The 14,377-nt window shown below is 36.9% G+C and overlaps 2 protein-coding genes and 1 long non-coding RNA gene across 5 annotated transcripts; 2 read left to right on the top strand and 1 right to left on the bottom strand.

Annotated features, from left to right (window-relative positions):
* The first annotated feature begins 2,601 nt into the window (after positions 1-2,601).
* On the top strand, positions 2,602-4,411 carry LOC137743109 (WUSCHEL-related homeobox 2). The gene is made up of 2 exons (XM_068483015.1): positions 2,602-2,974; positions 3,969-4,411. Exons 1-2 carry the CDS (start codon positions 2,602-2,604, stop codon positions 4,409-4,411), a joined length of 816 nt encoding a protein of 271 aa, XP_068339116.1.
* Positions 4,412-6,094: 1,683 nt separating this feature from the next.
* Positions 6,095-10,932, top strand: LOC137742117 (inner membrane protein PPF-1, chloroplastic-like). 3 transcript variants are annotated; one of them, XM_068481874.1, is made up of 12 exons: positions 6,095-6,522; positions 6,602-6,712; positions 6,807-6,881; positions 7,020-7,080; positions 7,451-7,524; positions 7,629-7,733; positions 7,983-8,090; positions 8,271-8,374; positions 9,117-9,266; positions 9,348-9,462; positions 10,337-10,477; positions 10,723-10,932. In XM_068481874.1, the coding sequence occupies exons 1-11, from the start codon at positions 6,196-6,198 to the stop codon at positions 10,442-10,444; spliced, it is 1,338 nt and encodes a 445-aa protein (XP_068337975.1). In that variant the 5' UTR covers positions 6,095-6,195; the 3' UTR covers positions 10,445-10,477; positions 10,723-10,932. The 3 variants fall into 3 exon arrangements, with proteins under 3 accessions (XP_068337975.1, XP_068337974.1, XP_068337973.1); XM_068481873.1 differs by having other exon boundaries at positions 10,663-10,932; XM_068481872.1 differs by lacking the exon at positions 10,723-10,932 and having other exon boundaries at positions 10,337-10,584.
* A 153-nt stretch (positions 10,933-11,085) lies between these two features.
* Positions 11,086-12,969, bottom strand: LOC137742118 (uncharacterized). Its single transcript, XR_011069360.1, has 3 exons — positions 11,767-12,969; positions 11,334-11,416; positions 11,086-11,234 (listed from the first exon to the last, which is right to left on the bottom strand). It is a non-coding gene; the product is annotated as an uncharacterized lncRNA (long non-coding RNA).
* Between the last annotated feature and the right edge of the window lie 1,408 nt (positions 12,970-14,377).

Raw genomic sequence — 14,377 nt, 5'->3', positions numbered from 1 at the left:
TGATAGAAAAATATTAAAATTTTAAAAGGATGTGGAAGAAATAATTTGGGGTGTGTGAATATAATTTCCCTAAAAAATAGGTGGAAAAAAGTTTTTAAATTCTTTATGCCAAATAAGTTTTTGGATGTTATATATAATTGTAATTCAAAACTCCTTGTTTTCAAGAAGAGTTAAGTTTTGAAGTGCAATTTTTAAAGGGGATGCCAAACGAACGGGCCCTTAGGTTTTCACTATCATTTACCTATTTCTTCCCATTATCTTCTCGAGATTAGACCCATTCAGTGCAGGAGAATCGGATCAAAATTTGTTGAATGTTACGCCAAAATTTGCTAAAAGAAACCAGGCCAAATAGACAAGGTTAAAGGGACCATTGTCGCATGCAGACTGAGAGATGTAATGGGAAAGTATCCTGGCCTAAAGCTAAACCTAAAACCCTAGAGAAGAAAGATAACAAAAGAGTCCGTGCAAAAAAATTTTAGTTTACTGGGAATACGACCCAATGCACCAAATATCATCATATATATGGTGAAAATGTTTTTTCAAGTACCCAATCACTTTTATTATTACACTTAAAAAAACACTGTTTTCGTACACTAAAAATCTCTCAAGTCTGCTAGAAAAAGCTGCATCGTATTCGATGCTGGTGCAAATATACGAAGCAATATGCAGAATGCTGGATAGGTTGGACTGTGGAAGGTGATGTATATTACACGCAACGTTTAACGTTTACAAATAACTAATACAAATTATTAATTAATTTAAAACAATAAATTGTCTGAAATGTATTGCATGATAGTCAGCACAAAACCCTTTTATCACGCATGCATTATCTAGGGTTAGCATGCACCACACCTACCTATATTATCCTCGATCGCCCCTCTTCCTTCCCATCGATTGGCCTTTTGTTAATTGGTATTATGTTTGTGAGTCTCTGACTTTGTTTGTGCGCCTACAATTTGCATGGATTTATGGCGCATGAACATGGTGTTTCTCTCATAATTTGTTTAGTAGTGATTAACAGATAGTGCTTATTGCCAAGAAAAAAAGATTATGTCATTAAGAGAAGGTTAGTGGGTTTGGTACAAAGATTAAAGAGAGTATTCACATTGACTAGCGTACATTCTTAAATAAATATAATAGTAATGATTATGAGTCATGAAGGGTTAGAAAATCATCTTGAAAAGATTGGAAGAGAAAAAAAGCCGTCTTTGAAACTTTTCAGTTCTTAGTGCGATCATAATAATGTAGCATTTGATAAAAAAACGTGATAGTGAAAGCTTGCCGGCCTCATCCAACAATTAAACTATTAAAATCAATTAATACTGAACGAAATTAATTGATTAAAATGTGGGCTAATATTATACTAATTATGATCATGATTTAGTTGTCTATCTACATATACATTAGTGATTCACAACATGAGTCTCATCGCAAAATTAAATCAAGATGGTGCGTGACTATGTTGTGGGAATATTTGTATTAGTAATTGCTCACCTGAAGACCAGTAACTTTTAAGAAATTATACTGAAAAGTTAATTGATTATGACCATTAGTCCTCAGGTGAGCAATTTCTAATAATTAAAATTTGAAATAATTCGTAATCAATTACTAACTAATGTAAAATTCAATTTACTCGATTGTAACTGACCACCACATTACTGCCTTGCTTTCCAAAATTTTCTTTCATACATATTGAAAAATAACAAGATACTTATAGGGATGCATAACTTTTCATAAATTGATATGTTAATTATTGGTACTTACCACATATTCTCTTACAGAGTAGTAATACTGAAACCAAAACGGGTTTTCGGCAAAATATAGTCATTCATGCAAATCAGTAAACCTGATTAACCAGTGGAAATGGTCTATTGGGCACTACGAAACCACACCAAACCTGAATCATAAAACACCACTCCCAACTCCCACCACACACCAAAATACACAGTCACCACTGCCCTCAACCCCAAAACCCTAAACGATTCAACTTCATCTCTCTCTCTCTGCACCTATCTGTTCCCACTTCAATTCCCAAAGCCTAGCCCTTGCCTACACCTTACAGCCCAACCGGCTGTCTTTTTTCTAACCCAATGACATTTATACCCATCCTTCCCTTCGTTTTCCTACCCTAGTTGTCCTCCTTTCATTCCCGAGATAGCAACATTAAGGAACAACAAAATGCCAACTAATTTCCTAGAACCTAGCAAAAAAGAGTGCACGGGCCAAATTGTCATTTCGCCACTCCCACTGTGTTTTCGAGCAAACACAAAGGAAAACGCCAATCCCCTCATTTACTTAATTACTCTCTCAAATCAGCCGCTACCCGCTATGTTTTCAGAGATATTCAGCACCAAAAACAATACGCATGTCAATCTCTCTCTCTCTCTCTCTCTCTCTCTCTCTCTCTCTCTCTCTCTCTCTCCCCCTTTGTCGTTTATGTTTGACTATCTGAGGCCCTCTATAAAAAATAATCCCATGCAAAAGGTAATAACCCTATTGTCGTCTCTCCAACTCCATCTCTTCTTTCTCTCTCTCTCTCTCTCTCTCTCTCTCTCTCTCTCTTCATAAACCCCTAAACCCTGGAAAAACAAAGACAAAAAAATGGAGGGTGATCACCATCACAGTGCAGTCCTACTGGACCAGCGGCATGTGCAGGCGGGTTCTGGGCGTGCCGGGGACAGCGGGAGTACATCCCGATGGAACCCAACAAAGGAGCAGATTGATATGCTTGAGAATTTTTACAAGCAAGGAGTGAGGACGCCAAGTGCTGAGCAAATACAGCAGATAACGAGTAGGCTGAAGGCTTTTGGTCACATCGAGGGGAAGAATGTTTTTTACTGGTTTCAGAATCACAAGGCAAGGCAAAGGCAGAAGCAGAAGCAAGAGAGCATAGCTTATAATCGCTTGTTACATAGAAGGACAACTCAGCCAATTTTTCTTCCTCCTTATGATTTGAATCCTCCTTGCCCAAATGGTAATTTTATTTTATATTTTATATTTCAAGATTCATTAGATTTATGAATATATTGTTCTGGAATTTTTAGATGGACTGTTATGAGCATATTGTTCTGAATTTTTTAGATGAAACTCTTACACACAATGGGTTCATTATATATAGCTTATACAAAAGGAAATGTTATTAGTACTCCACAAATCACATTCTACACTCTTTATAAGTGAAAATGAGATTTTTAAAGTGCCAATAACAATTCCGTATACAAAATATATAAACACATTGAATACTATGAACGTATTGATCTGGTTTCACATGACCTCATACTTCAAAATTTGTCACGTGAATACCACGTGAGAGAATGAATATGAAAGTGTTGAATATATATTTCATCTTATAGTTTAGGGAGATCGAACATGACTGACATGTGAGTATTGAATGTGAGAGAGTATACATTTTCTTTATGCACGCGACCTGGGTGTTTGGTTAAATGTTCTTAAACTCTATCGCAGTGGTTGTAGTGCTATATATGGCTGTTTCCAAATTTCTTTTTATTTTTCTTTCCAAATTTAGTTATTTAAGCTGTGTTTTATTTTCTCCTTATGCTGATCACAGTTGGTGTTTTTAACTTTTGCTTGCTTTATATAGTCATCACGAATAATATATGACATTTTGTACAAACTGTTACTTTGTCTGATGAGCAATGCTAGAAAGACCCATTTTTTGACCAAATTTGCAAACTATATGATGTGTCATCATAAACAAATAAGCAAGTTAATCAATATTTAAGTAATAATCCAATTATCAACAACCACGTTATATAATTTACAAAATTCAGTCTAAATAGTTTGTCTCCCTAGCATTACTATTTTATGATAGAATAACCTTTTGGGTTAATCCACTTTAAGTTGTTGATTCCCATCATAGCTCTTAAAGTTTCAATCTTTGGTTTCTCATTTTGTATGCAATAGTTTGATTATTTGACCAAATTAATAACTTGGTGTTTTCATTTCAGTAATGTGCAGCCCATACTACGTACCAGTTCATAGTGAGCTAGGGTTCTATCCGCAGTCTCCATATCCCAATAAGGTGCCTCTCCCTGGTGTTCCTAATGTAGTCAAGAGGAGACCAAGGGCCGAGAAATTGGAAAAGCGAAGAAGCACCTGCACTACTGGTGGCGCTGGTTATGAACCCATGCATCCACACAATGGATATAATACTAGTGGAGGCAGCGATATGGTCAACGATGCCACGAGCAAACTTATCAGCAAATGCGACCAACAAACACTGCCGCTTTTTCCCTTGCAACCCACTGGCATTTTGCAGCAAGGAAGAGAAGATCAAAACTACCCTTCTACTGTTAACGATGCTGACTGTTCCTCTGCTGCTCTAATTGGCTCTAGTGCTGATCAGATTGTTGGTGACCAGCAGCCTTTCTATGATTTTTTCTCTGGATAGGGCAAGCCTGTTGTGATTGGGAATTTTAAGTGAGTTAATTAAGGTTTTGTTATTGGGATGTAATTGTAGGGTTTTTTTAGTGTTAACTCATGGATCGTCTAGGGTTTTTGTACCTTTTCTCAACTTTCTTGACGTTAAAATATTAATTAAATAAACTTAACTCATATCTAATGCAATTCCGAGTTTTAATTTATTTTAATTGAGTTTTGGAGATTTTGTTCAAATTTTATAGTGGTGGCTTGGGTCCAAATCCCCTCCGGATCTTTCTGTACGGCGCCAGCAGACCCAATGATAAGCCTATCGAACCGATTTGCTTCTTCCTATTTTTCCGTTTGTTCTTAGTCAAAGTGATGGTGGTGGTTTTTCTTTGAGTCGGCGTCGAAGGTGTCGATAAATTTTTAGTGTATGATAAGGGAAAGTTTCAAAACTAAACAAATAACATCAACCAACTACTCAACTAATTTATTGGATATGTTTTTAAAAAATGCATGTTATTATTTTTACTATTGGATTTAAATTTCAGTCGTTGATTTTTACTGTTGGATTTGAAAAAAATAAAAAAACATGAACTAATGGTCATTTAGGCCCCTAAAATGTTAACGTCTTGCTGCTGGATACCCCTACCCGTTGGTGCCCAGCTGTCGGCCACGTTAAACATCATCGGCGTTGCACTTTAAAAACAGGTGGGCCCCAAAAAATTTGGGTCAGCCACATAGAAACTCGACTTTGGGTTTAGTTTGCGTCCAAGCCAAACTTTTTGGGTTTATGTCTCTTCATTAGATTGCATTTTCTGGGTATAAACCCAAATATCTGGGTATGTGTCTCGCCCTTGGAGTTGGTCTAAGGATAAAGGTGCAAATTCACAACTTATGATTTTAAAGCATTACCTATGTAGTTGAATGCGTTAGTGGAATTCATGTGTCAAGTGAGAAATGAGAAAGATAGATAAGAAAAGGTAAATGGGGAAGGTAACTAACATTCTCTAACAAAATAATTAGGCCAATAAACTATAACTAAAGTTTGATCACTGAACTACTTTTATAGCCTTACTCTTAACTACATAAAACCGTTAAAGTTGTAAATTTTTGCACAATGAAAAGGATAATGCTAGGGATACATATTTTTAAACCAAATTTGAAAATCAAAGGACGTGTCATCAATAGCAAATAACTACGTTAATTAACACTTAAGTAATAATCATATCATTAACGTCCATATCATTTTATTTATGTTTAGAAATTTGATCTTCGTAGCATTACCCTAATAAAAATAGTCAATCAAGTGGTATGTACCTTTTAAATTTGATCAAACAGTAAAGTTATTATAACTTTTCAAGGAAGCTCCTGTTTTTAACCGTTAGATCAAATTTCAAGAGTTCAAATCACTTAATTTGATGGCTTTTGTGGAAGATCTCTCCCCAAAGTAAATGATGGAAAATAACTTCATTTGTGTTTAAAGCTTCTTTGAAAGTTATTAAAGTCACGTGTAACAACGTCGAGCGGAGAAAGAGTGCTTTAAAAACACACGAGGGGTGATTAACCACGCAATTCAATATGCCAAATTGACGAAACAACCCCTCCTCACACCACGTGCTCGCTTCCCATTGGCTCCCGTGACAACCTCTCATAATTCCCCGCGCCAAAATTAACGACTCTTGTCAAAAGAAAAAAAAAAAAGTACGTATAATCCGGAAAAACAATATCTCCTCATCATCTTCCCTTCCAGTTGCTGTACTCTCACGTGAACCACTGAGAGAGTCTGGGACCCACTCTCAAACTCCTCTCATGGCAAAGACTCTCATCTCATCCACGCCCTTCGTCGGCGCATCTCTGCCGTCCGTCTCCCGCCGTGGGTCCTACGCCCTCCCCTACCGCAGCAGTGGACTCGCCACCACCAGAATCAGGCTCAGCCTCCACGACTCCGTTCCTCCGATAAACCCTTTCGACCACTCGCCCGTCGACGTCGCCTCGCTTTTGAGCCGCGCCGAGGGACTTCTTTACACGATTGCAGACGCCGCCGTCGCCGTCGACCCGAGCTCCACCGACGCCGCCGCTCAGAAGAACGGCGGGTGGTTCGGCTTCATCTCCGACGCCATGGAGTTCGTGCTTAAGGTAGTTTGGATTTCATAAATTTTGTAAATTTCTGAGAAAATGAATGAAATTTCGGAGATTATTTGCTGAATTTTGATAGATTCTGAAAGGCGGACTTGAGACCGTGCACGTGCCGTATGCATACGGCTTTGCCATTATACTGCTTACAATTATCGTTAAACTTGCCACATTGCCGCTCACAAAACAACAGGTTCGGTGTTTGTTTATTGATAATTTGTTTAATTCTTTTAAAAAAAAAATTTCAAAATTTTTGAATTTTTTGGTTTAATATTTGTAATATGCAGGTGGAATCGACGTTAGCGATGCAAAACCTTCAACCAAAACTTAAAGCCATACAAAAGAGATACGAGGGCAATACGGTGAGGCTTTGCTTTTGTTGACATGGGTTTTCTTTAACTGTTGAGTCGGAGTAATTGCCGAAATGGGTTCGGTTAAATGTTTGCCTGCCTCTTTTTGCAGTGGTAACTAATTTGTAGCTATGGTTTTTCGCTATGTAGGAAAGAATACAACTTGAGACATCACGGCTGTATCGGCAGGCAGGGGTTAATCCATTGGCCGGTAACCAGTTTAATTTATCACTATAAAGTTCACTTATGTATGCCTGCGTGCGTGCCAGATTGATCAATTACTGCTTTATTTGAATGTGAAACACCTTCAATATGAGTTGTAATCTGACTTAATTTGCATATTCTTACATGAATTTGATGAGCTGTTAGGTTCAGTAATGAGAAATGAAACACAACTGTTCGCCGTGTTGGTTCATCTTGAGATATCTAAGTTTACTAATGGAACCAATTTCTGTTTCTGTCTAACTTTTAAATTTTAAAAATTTCCATGTTTTGCGATATCACGTTGAGCTGTTGTGTTGAATTTAATTTCATCTCTTGATCGTATTCTGGTGTCACCTTGAGCCAAATTTTGAATGTAGGGTGTTTACCAACTTTGGCCACAATACCGGTTTGGATAGGTCTATATCAAGCTCTTTCAAATGTGGCAAATGAGGTGATTAGTTGGTTGCCACCAAAATTTCAGTGGTGAGATAACTATTATCATTAAAAATTAAAAAACAATAGTGCTGATATTTGCAATTTTTTGTTCATTCAAAGGGATTGTTGACAGAAGGTTTCTTTTGGATCCCCTCTTTGGGTGGCCCAACAACAATTGCTGCTCGACAAAGTGGTTCTGGCATTTCGTGGCTGTTTCCCTTTGTGGTAAGATATTTTGTGATTTCATGCATTATGAAGCTAGCAATTGGTATACTGCTAAGCTTAGTCCACCTTAATTGTGGAAGCAGTAAACCAATTGTTGTCTTAGCAGTGTCTAACAATTGGTAAAGTATACGGTTAAATGTGTTAAAGTTTGAATTGTACAGATCGAATAGTTGTATCATATTATTACTGAGTCCAAGTTACTTTCATGTGAATTCAAATGGTTATTACAAAATATAATTTATGACACAGGATGGACATCCACCGTTGGGCTGGTCTGACACTGCAGCATACCTTGTTTTGCCTGTCCTCCTTGTTGCTTCTCAGTATGTTTCAATGGAGATCATGAAGCCTCCACAGGTATAGATTTGTGTGTCTGCATTTACATTGGTTTCTCTATTCATTTTGATTCCTGTTTCCTTTTGCTACGAAACAATTTGTATGGTTGCGGGATTAAATTATGGGCCATTCTGGTGTGCGGTTATCTAGACTAAAAGATTTTTATTTTCCTGTTTGTAACCTTAACTCTTTCTTTGGCAGACTGATGATCCAGCTCAAAAGAACACTCTTCTTGTATTCAAGTTTCTTCCCCTCATGATTGGTTACTTCTCCTTGTCCGTTCCTTCAGGATTGTCAATTTACTGGTTAGTTTTTCATTAACAAATTTACTCTGCATATCCTCTTTCATGTATGTTGTATGCTAATACACAAATTACTGCCTGAATTTTGCATGGGACTTCCCTAAAGGCACCTGTTAAGGAACATGAACGCACTCCTTCCCTTTAATGTCTTAGAGCTCTTATTCCTTCTGACAAGGGCTTTAACATTTTGTTGATTTGGCCTTAGATGTCTTAAGCTATTTCTTTATTTTATTTTATATAAGGTCCATGGTTTTTGCATTTTTTGGTTAAGGGGGACAGCTTACTATTAATGAGTTTCTACAGTTACACTGTCAAATTTTGTTGGTACAGTCAGTAGCGCATCTATATCATACTGTAAAATCTTATCCATCCACTTCATTTTCATTTTTAATTTGTAATTATTATTCTCTCTCTGGTTGCCACCACTATCATGTTAATGAATATTATATTGCTTTCCTTTATTAAAAAAACAAAATACTATTATTAAGGGGAAGGGGGAGAGTTTGAAACTATTACATTAGTTCAGGGGATGGGGAAGTTTCGAACCAGGGAGGCATGGGTAGAAACCCCACACCCTATCCACTAGGATATTACTTTCCTCAAAAATACAATCTATCTAGCATTAGGAATAAAAAAAAGTATGTTTACTTTCCTTTGCAAGCTTTAGCTGGTGTAGTTCTTAAAAATGATTCAAATTGACCTCGTTTACGCTCATTCTTTATCAGTTGTACTATGTGGTTTCCAGGTTCACAAACAATGTCCTCAGCACAGCACAACAAGTATGGCTACGCAGATTAGGAGGTGCAAAGCCTGTTGTGAATGAGAATGCAAGTGGGATCATTACAGCAGGACGTGCAAAGCGATCAGATTCTCAGCCAGTAGAAGCTGGCAGTAGGTTGGTGTTATACTTTGGAGAATTATATAAAATCTTTCGTAAAATTTTGTTTCTGACCAAAAGAAAATTGGTGATCAACAGATTTAGGAAGTTAAGAGAAGAGGAGAAAAAGAAACAGTTGAGCACGGCATTAGCAAATGAAGAGGTTCAGACTTCTGATTCTGAAGATGGTCCAGATGAAGAAAGTAGTGACAAGGTAAAATGCAAAATTTAGCGTGATGATTAGATTTAACTTGTTAAGTAGTCTTCTAAAGAAGAAACCTTAGCATTATTTCTGAACAATATGAAAATATGACTTTTCTTTTTTACATATAATTTTAATGATTATTGAAGAAGATAGTAGTTGCGTGTATAGAGGCACCTGGCTAATCCATTTTTCAAAGCAGAAGTTTTCATTGGATAATAGTCCCAGCTACAGTTAAAGTACCTAATAATCATCCATGATTCCTTTGAATGAAACTAATTACTTTTAAAAAGCATATTGGAGGCTTGAAGTTGACTTTTACAGCATGATCATAAGCCATAACTTCTACTTTGTCTTTTTGGTGATAGTTTATGGGTTCCACTACTTGTGTGTCAATTGATTTACTGTTGCAAGAACTTGTACAAAGTAGCCATTGAGTTATAGTCAAATAGTCACGGAGTGCAGAAGTCTCTTATTTCTTCACACATGCATGATAATGTGCATGTCTGCCATGGATTTCTTCTTCTGTACTACATGCAAGGCAGCCCACTGAGTTTGATTCCCACCCAACTATCTGAAAATGGGATTTTGTTTATCTTGTCACCGTATATCATAAAACTCAGATGGCACTTGCTCTAATAAGTTATATGTATAAAAGAAATGAAATAATAATCTTATCAGTTAGTTAAATCTACTGTTGGAATGGTTTCTTTGTTGTTGTATTGAACATTATACACTTTGAACTAGTACCAAACGTGAATGTGATCCAATTAGTGAACATAGGAGCAAACATGAATGTGATCCAATTAGTGAACATTAGGATGTCTAGTTGTATTTAAAACTAGTTTAAGTTTGGCATTTGGAACTAATTCAGAGGTTCTATCAGGGTGAGGAGGTTCTAGAAGAGCTGTACGCGTCTAGAGTTGGAAAAGAGCTTCCAAATGATCCTCGACCAAGGAGAAGCAAGCGATCTAAAAGGAAGCGTGCAGTATAAATGACTGTATACTGATTAAGTTTGTAATTCACGGTGAGTCCTGCATATCTCAGCCAAGTGTATTGTAGTTAACATATTGCCATCTTTATGCTGGCTCATTATTTTTGAGATATAATGAAAATCATGCTAATTGGTTCTCATCTCCTATTGACCAAAAAAAGTTCTCATCTACTTAGTCTCTTCATTCCACAGGGTGCTAAAATGTACTTTCTTTTCAGATTTGTTACTTTTCGTTTATGGAAAACAAAGTAAAGTTGTAAGTTTGTGTATCAATGCAGCTGGTTTTTCCAAATTTAGAAGCTTTCGGCAGCAGGTCTGTTTTCATATTTTCCTTTTTCATTCTTCTGCAACTTACCCGAGCCATTAGGATGACATGTTATCCTTTGAATGTCTGTCATTTGTAGATTAAAAGATTGCCCGGGTAAGTGATATATGTGAACCTTTTTTCTTGCCTTTTAGTAATTCCTGACGTTAGCAGCTCTACAGAAGATTTAGATTATGGAACTCCTACACTAACATATTTGTTCATGCACAAATGCCACAAAAGCTTCTAGAATTCAAATGTTCTAAATCCAATTCTGTACAAGCACATACCTCAGAGGAGAGGTTTTTTTGACCTACAATGAAACCACTGATCTCCCTTTAGGCCTACATTAACTACAATAATCCAATTAGTTCTACTTGCTAAGTTAACTACAATTGCGTCGAATGTTCATTGCTCCGATGGTGGGCGATGATTCCCTACTGGGTTCGGTCTTGATGGAGTTTTATGGACTTTCCTTCCACTGACCTGATTTGTAATGTTGAACAAAGATGCAAAGGAGTCAAGGTAAAGTTACTTGAAATTGAGTAAATGCTAATGATAAATCCAATTGTATCATATACACACCTTACTAGGCAGAACATTTCTGGTTCTTGACCCCGCCGACCCTGAACCTGAGCCGGGCTGTGCAGTATTGAGCTTGTACTGAACTGCGGCCAGCAACAAAGAAAGGTAGTATGTATTAAATCTTGAAGGAAACAAGGTACAATCTGTTCGGTTGCCTTGCATTTTCTTTAGAATGATATGAATCATGTTCAAATGTTTGTTACATTTTCTCACATTATTTAGAAAGAAAGAAGATAGGGACCTTTCGTGCCTAGGATTGGATTAGATCAGATAACTCACTAACTTCAAATTACGTTGTCGGAAGAAATTGAGGCCAACTTCCAAACTTTGTCCACTAATGGTAGAATAACATCTTGTAATAACGAACCTTGAATTTACTGCGTTATCTAATCTAATCCAATCCTAGGAACCAAACGTAGCCACAGTGTCTTACCTGATTCAATAGCTTGAACATGAATATTGTAGTAGTCGTATTGAGAAGCTGCAAGCAGGAGCCACACCAAGAGGAGATGAATGGGAGTTTGTATTCTCATGCTAACAGTGAATAGGAATATTTTGGGATGTTTGGTGTGGCAGGGCTTCTTATAAGCCCGAAGAAATGATTGTATATGCCACGCAGGCATCGCCCTAATCATAACCTAATTTGAAAATTTTGAGGGAATGTTTTGTTAAAAAGTTGGATGGGAATCCTATGCCATTTGAGAAATGCTAAGGAGATTCTCAAAAGTGATACTCTCCATGGACTTTCTGCCACACTGTATTTTTTGCACAATATTTTTTAATATTAGCACGAGAATTGACGTAAAAATGTGAGGTGGCAGAGTCTCCTTAGCATTTCTCTTTTCACATTACAGAATCATGTAGAAATCTAGATTGCTGGCTCCTCATTGTTATTTGACTTCTTTGTACTTATGATTGCATCCATGACTACTTGAAAACCATGCTGTCGGCAACTGACATTTCCTTTTGGAAATAAAGACACCCGTTTAATAACCATTTTGTTTGTTTAAATTTTAGTTCTCATTTTCTGGTGGAGATGGAGGAATAAGAGAAGGTGAAAAGCGATAGGAGGAGCGTAGAAAGAATGTACATGAAATCGTACATAAAACGAAAACTAGAACGTCGAAATTTTTTTACGTGTTTCCGCTTTCAAGTTTTCATTTCTACATCCTTCGTCCCTCTACTACGCTTCTTCATCCGAATTCTCTCCCACTTATTTTCCATTTATTTCTAACAGGAAAATAAAAATTAAAAAATGACAACGAAATGATTATCATACGAGACGAGCATGACATTTACTACTTATATTTCTACTCATTGTATCTTTAGTGGCTTTGTTGTGATCATGATGATGTTCACCACACATGCCTATGCCTACAAATCCAGAAGTGCATGCGTCTTTGTTTGTTTGTCTCTTCTCATCTTTGAGCTTCTGTGGAGAATGTGCTTTCTACTGGAGTCGCTCTTACTCATTTCCATTAAAATCTGTACACTGTATCTAGAAGTTAGCAAGAGCAGAAGCACCTGAGAGAAAAAAGCACTTTTCATGATGGTGCTTGTGCTGGAGGCCACACAACTCTTAATAATTGATAACCAAATGAACATGCCAATAATTTATTTGGATTCCCATAATCCAACTATTGATTCTGGACTCACCTGACTCCTCCCATATGGATTTTTTACAGTGTCTGCAAAGTTGGATGGTTTTGTAAAAATTTGATGCCCAGAGGTGGAACCTGGCACGTGCATTTCGTCATTCTCATAAGCCAGAAATTCCTAAGTTGAAACATCAACGAGTTGGCGTAGTCTCTAAAACGACCATTTTGCACTTCTCTTGTGTAACAACTTGAGGGAAAATATTGGAAGACTACGAGATGACATTTTTAGTGCACCAATAACAACTCTCTGTTGCTCATTATTAGATGACGCCTTGTTAAAAAAAAAAAAAAAAGTGTTTTCTTGCACCCAATGCGTGCTAAGGCACCACGGGGGACAAAATCAACCTGTAGTATAACTTTGGAACCCTAATTGAATCGAATATTGTTTATATTGAATAGTTCCATTATTAAAAACGTTGATGTCTTTTATATAAAACCCTGCACTTGCTATAAAAATGGCAACTTCAAGCCAACAAAAGTTCTCCGCTTTGCAAGGGTCGAGGAGGGAAATGTCTATCGTATGCAGCATTACTCTCGCTTTGCAAATAAGTTGTTTCTAGGGCTCAAACCCGTGACCTTTCGGTCACAAGGAGCAACTTTTCCGTTTGCCAAGGACATGCAAGTAATGGGTAGGTTGAAGTGGGTTGCAATGGAGGAGTTTCTCAAACTTTGGGGTCTCAAATGTTATGGAAAATAAAAAATAAAAAATAAAATAAAAACAAACAAACAACACAAACTTAAGGACACTGGCACTACAATTTACTGATCTTCTTCTGCACTTATAAGTAGAAAGTCTTTGGTACGACTCTCATGAATGAGTTCATTATCAAATTATTAATGCTCAATTGTGTGTCTTAGCTCAACCGCATCCCCAAAATATCATTGCATACTTTGTTGTACCTGAAGTCGCTATTAGCATATACCGATAATTAGTGTCTCATAAGTTGATTACGCAATTTAAAGATATTTAATTCCGCCTCCTCAAGCTAACCGGTGGAGAAATCCAAACACGATCATGAGCAACTTTCTTGTCGATATCGAATAAGGAACCTTGGGTGTCATGACGAATGCTCTTATGGTTCCCAATATCAGTCAATCAATTCAAGGGGAGTTGGATTGTTGTAAACATATTTCCTGTACAAAACTTGTGACCACAAGTACTTTTAAATTTCAATCTTTTGGGGTCTTTGGGCTGACTAATTATTATTTCCAAATCTTTATGTTAAATCTTGATAGCCCGTGAAAAATGGCTTTAGAAACCGATCATGAAAAATCCACTACAGGTTTTTAAGTGGTTTACAAGCCTAAAGACCACAGTGCCAACTGAATTTGAATATTTTCACATACCATTTTTTTTTTTTTTTCACAATCGATAGTACCTATATT

Source organism: Pyrus communis, chromosome 8, assembly GCF_963583255.1.
Source record: "Pyrus communis chromosome 8, drPyrComm1.1, whole genome shotgun sequence".
Taxonomy (NCBI): domain Eukaryota; kingdom Viridiplantae; phylum Streptophyta; class Magnoliopsida; order Rosales; family Rosaceae; genus Pyrus; species Pyrus communis.
Note: the sequence above shows the minus strand (reverse complement) of the source record. Positions and strands in the feature narration are given on the sequence as shown.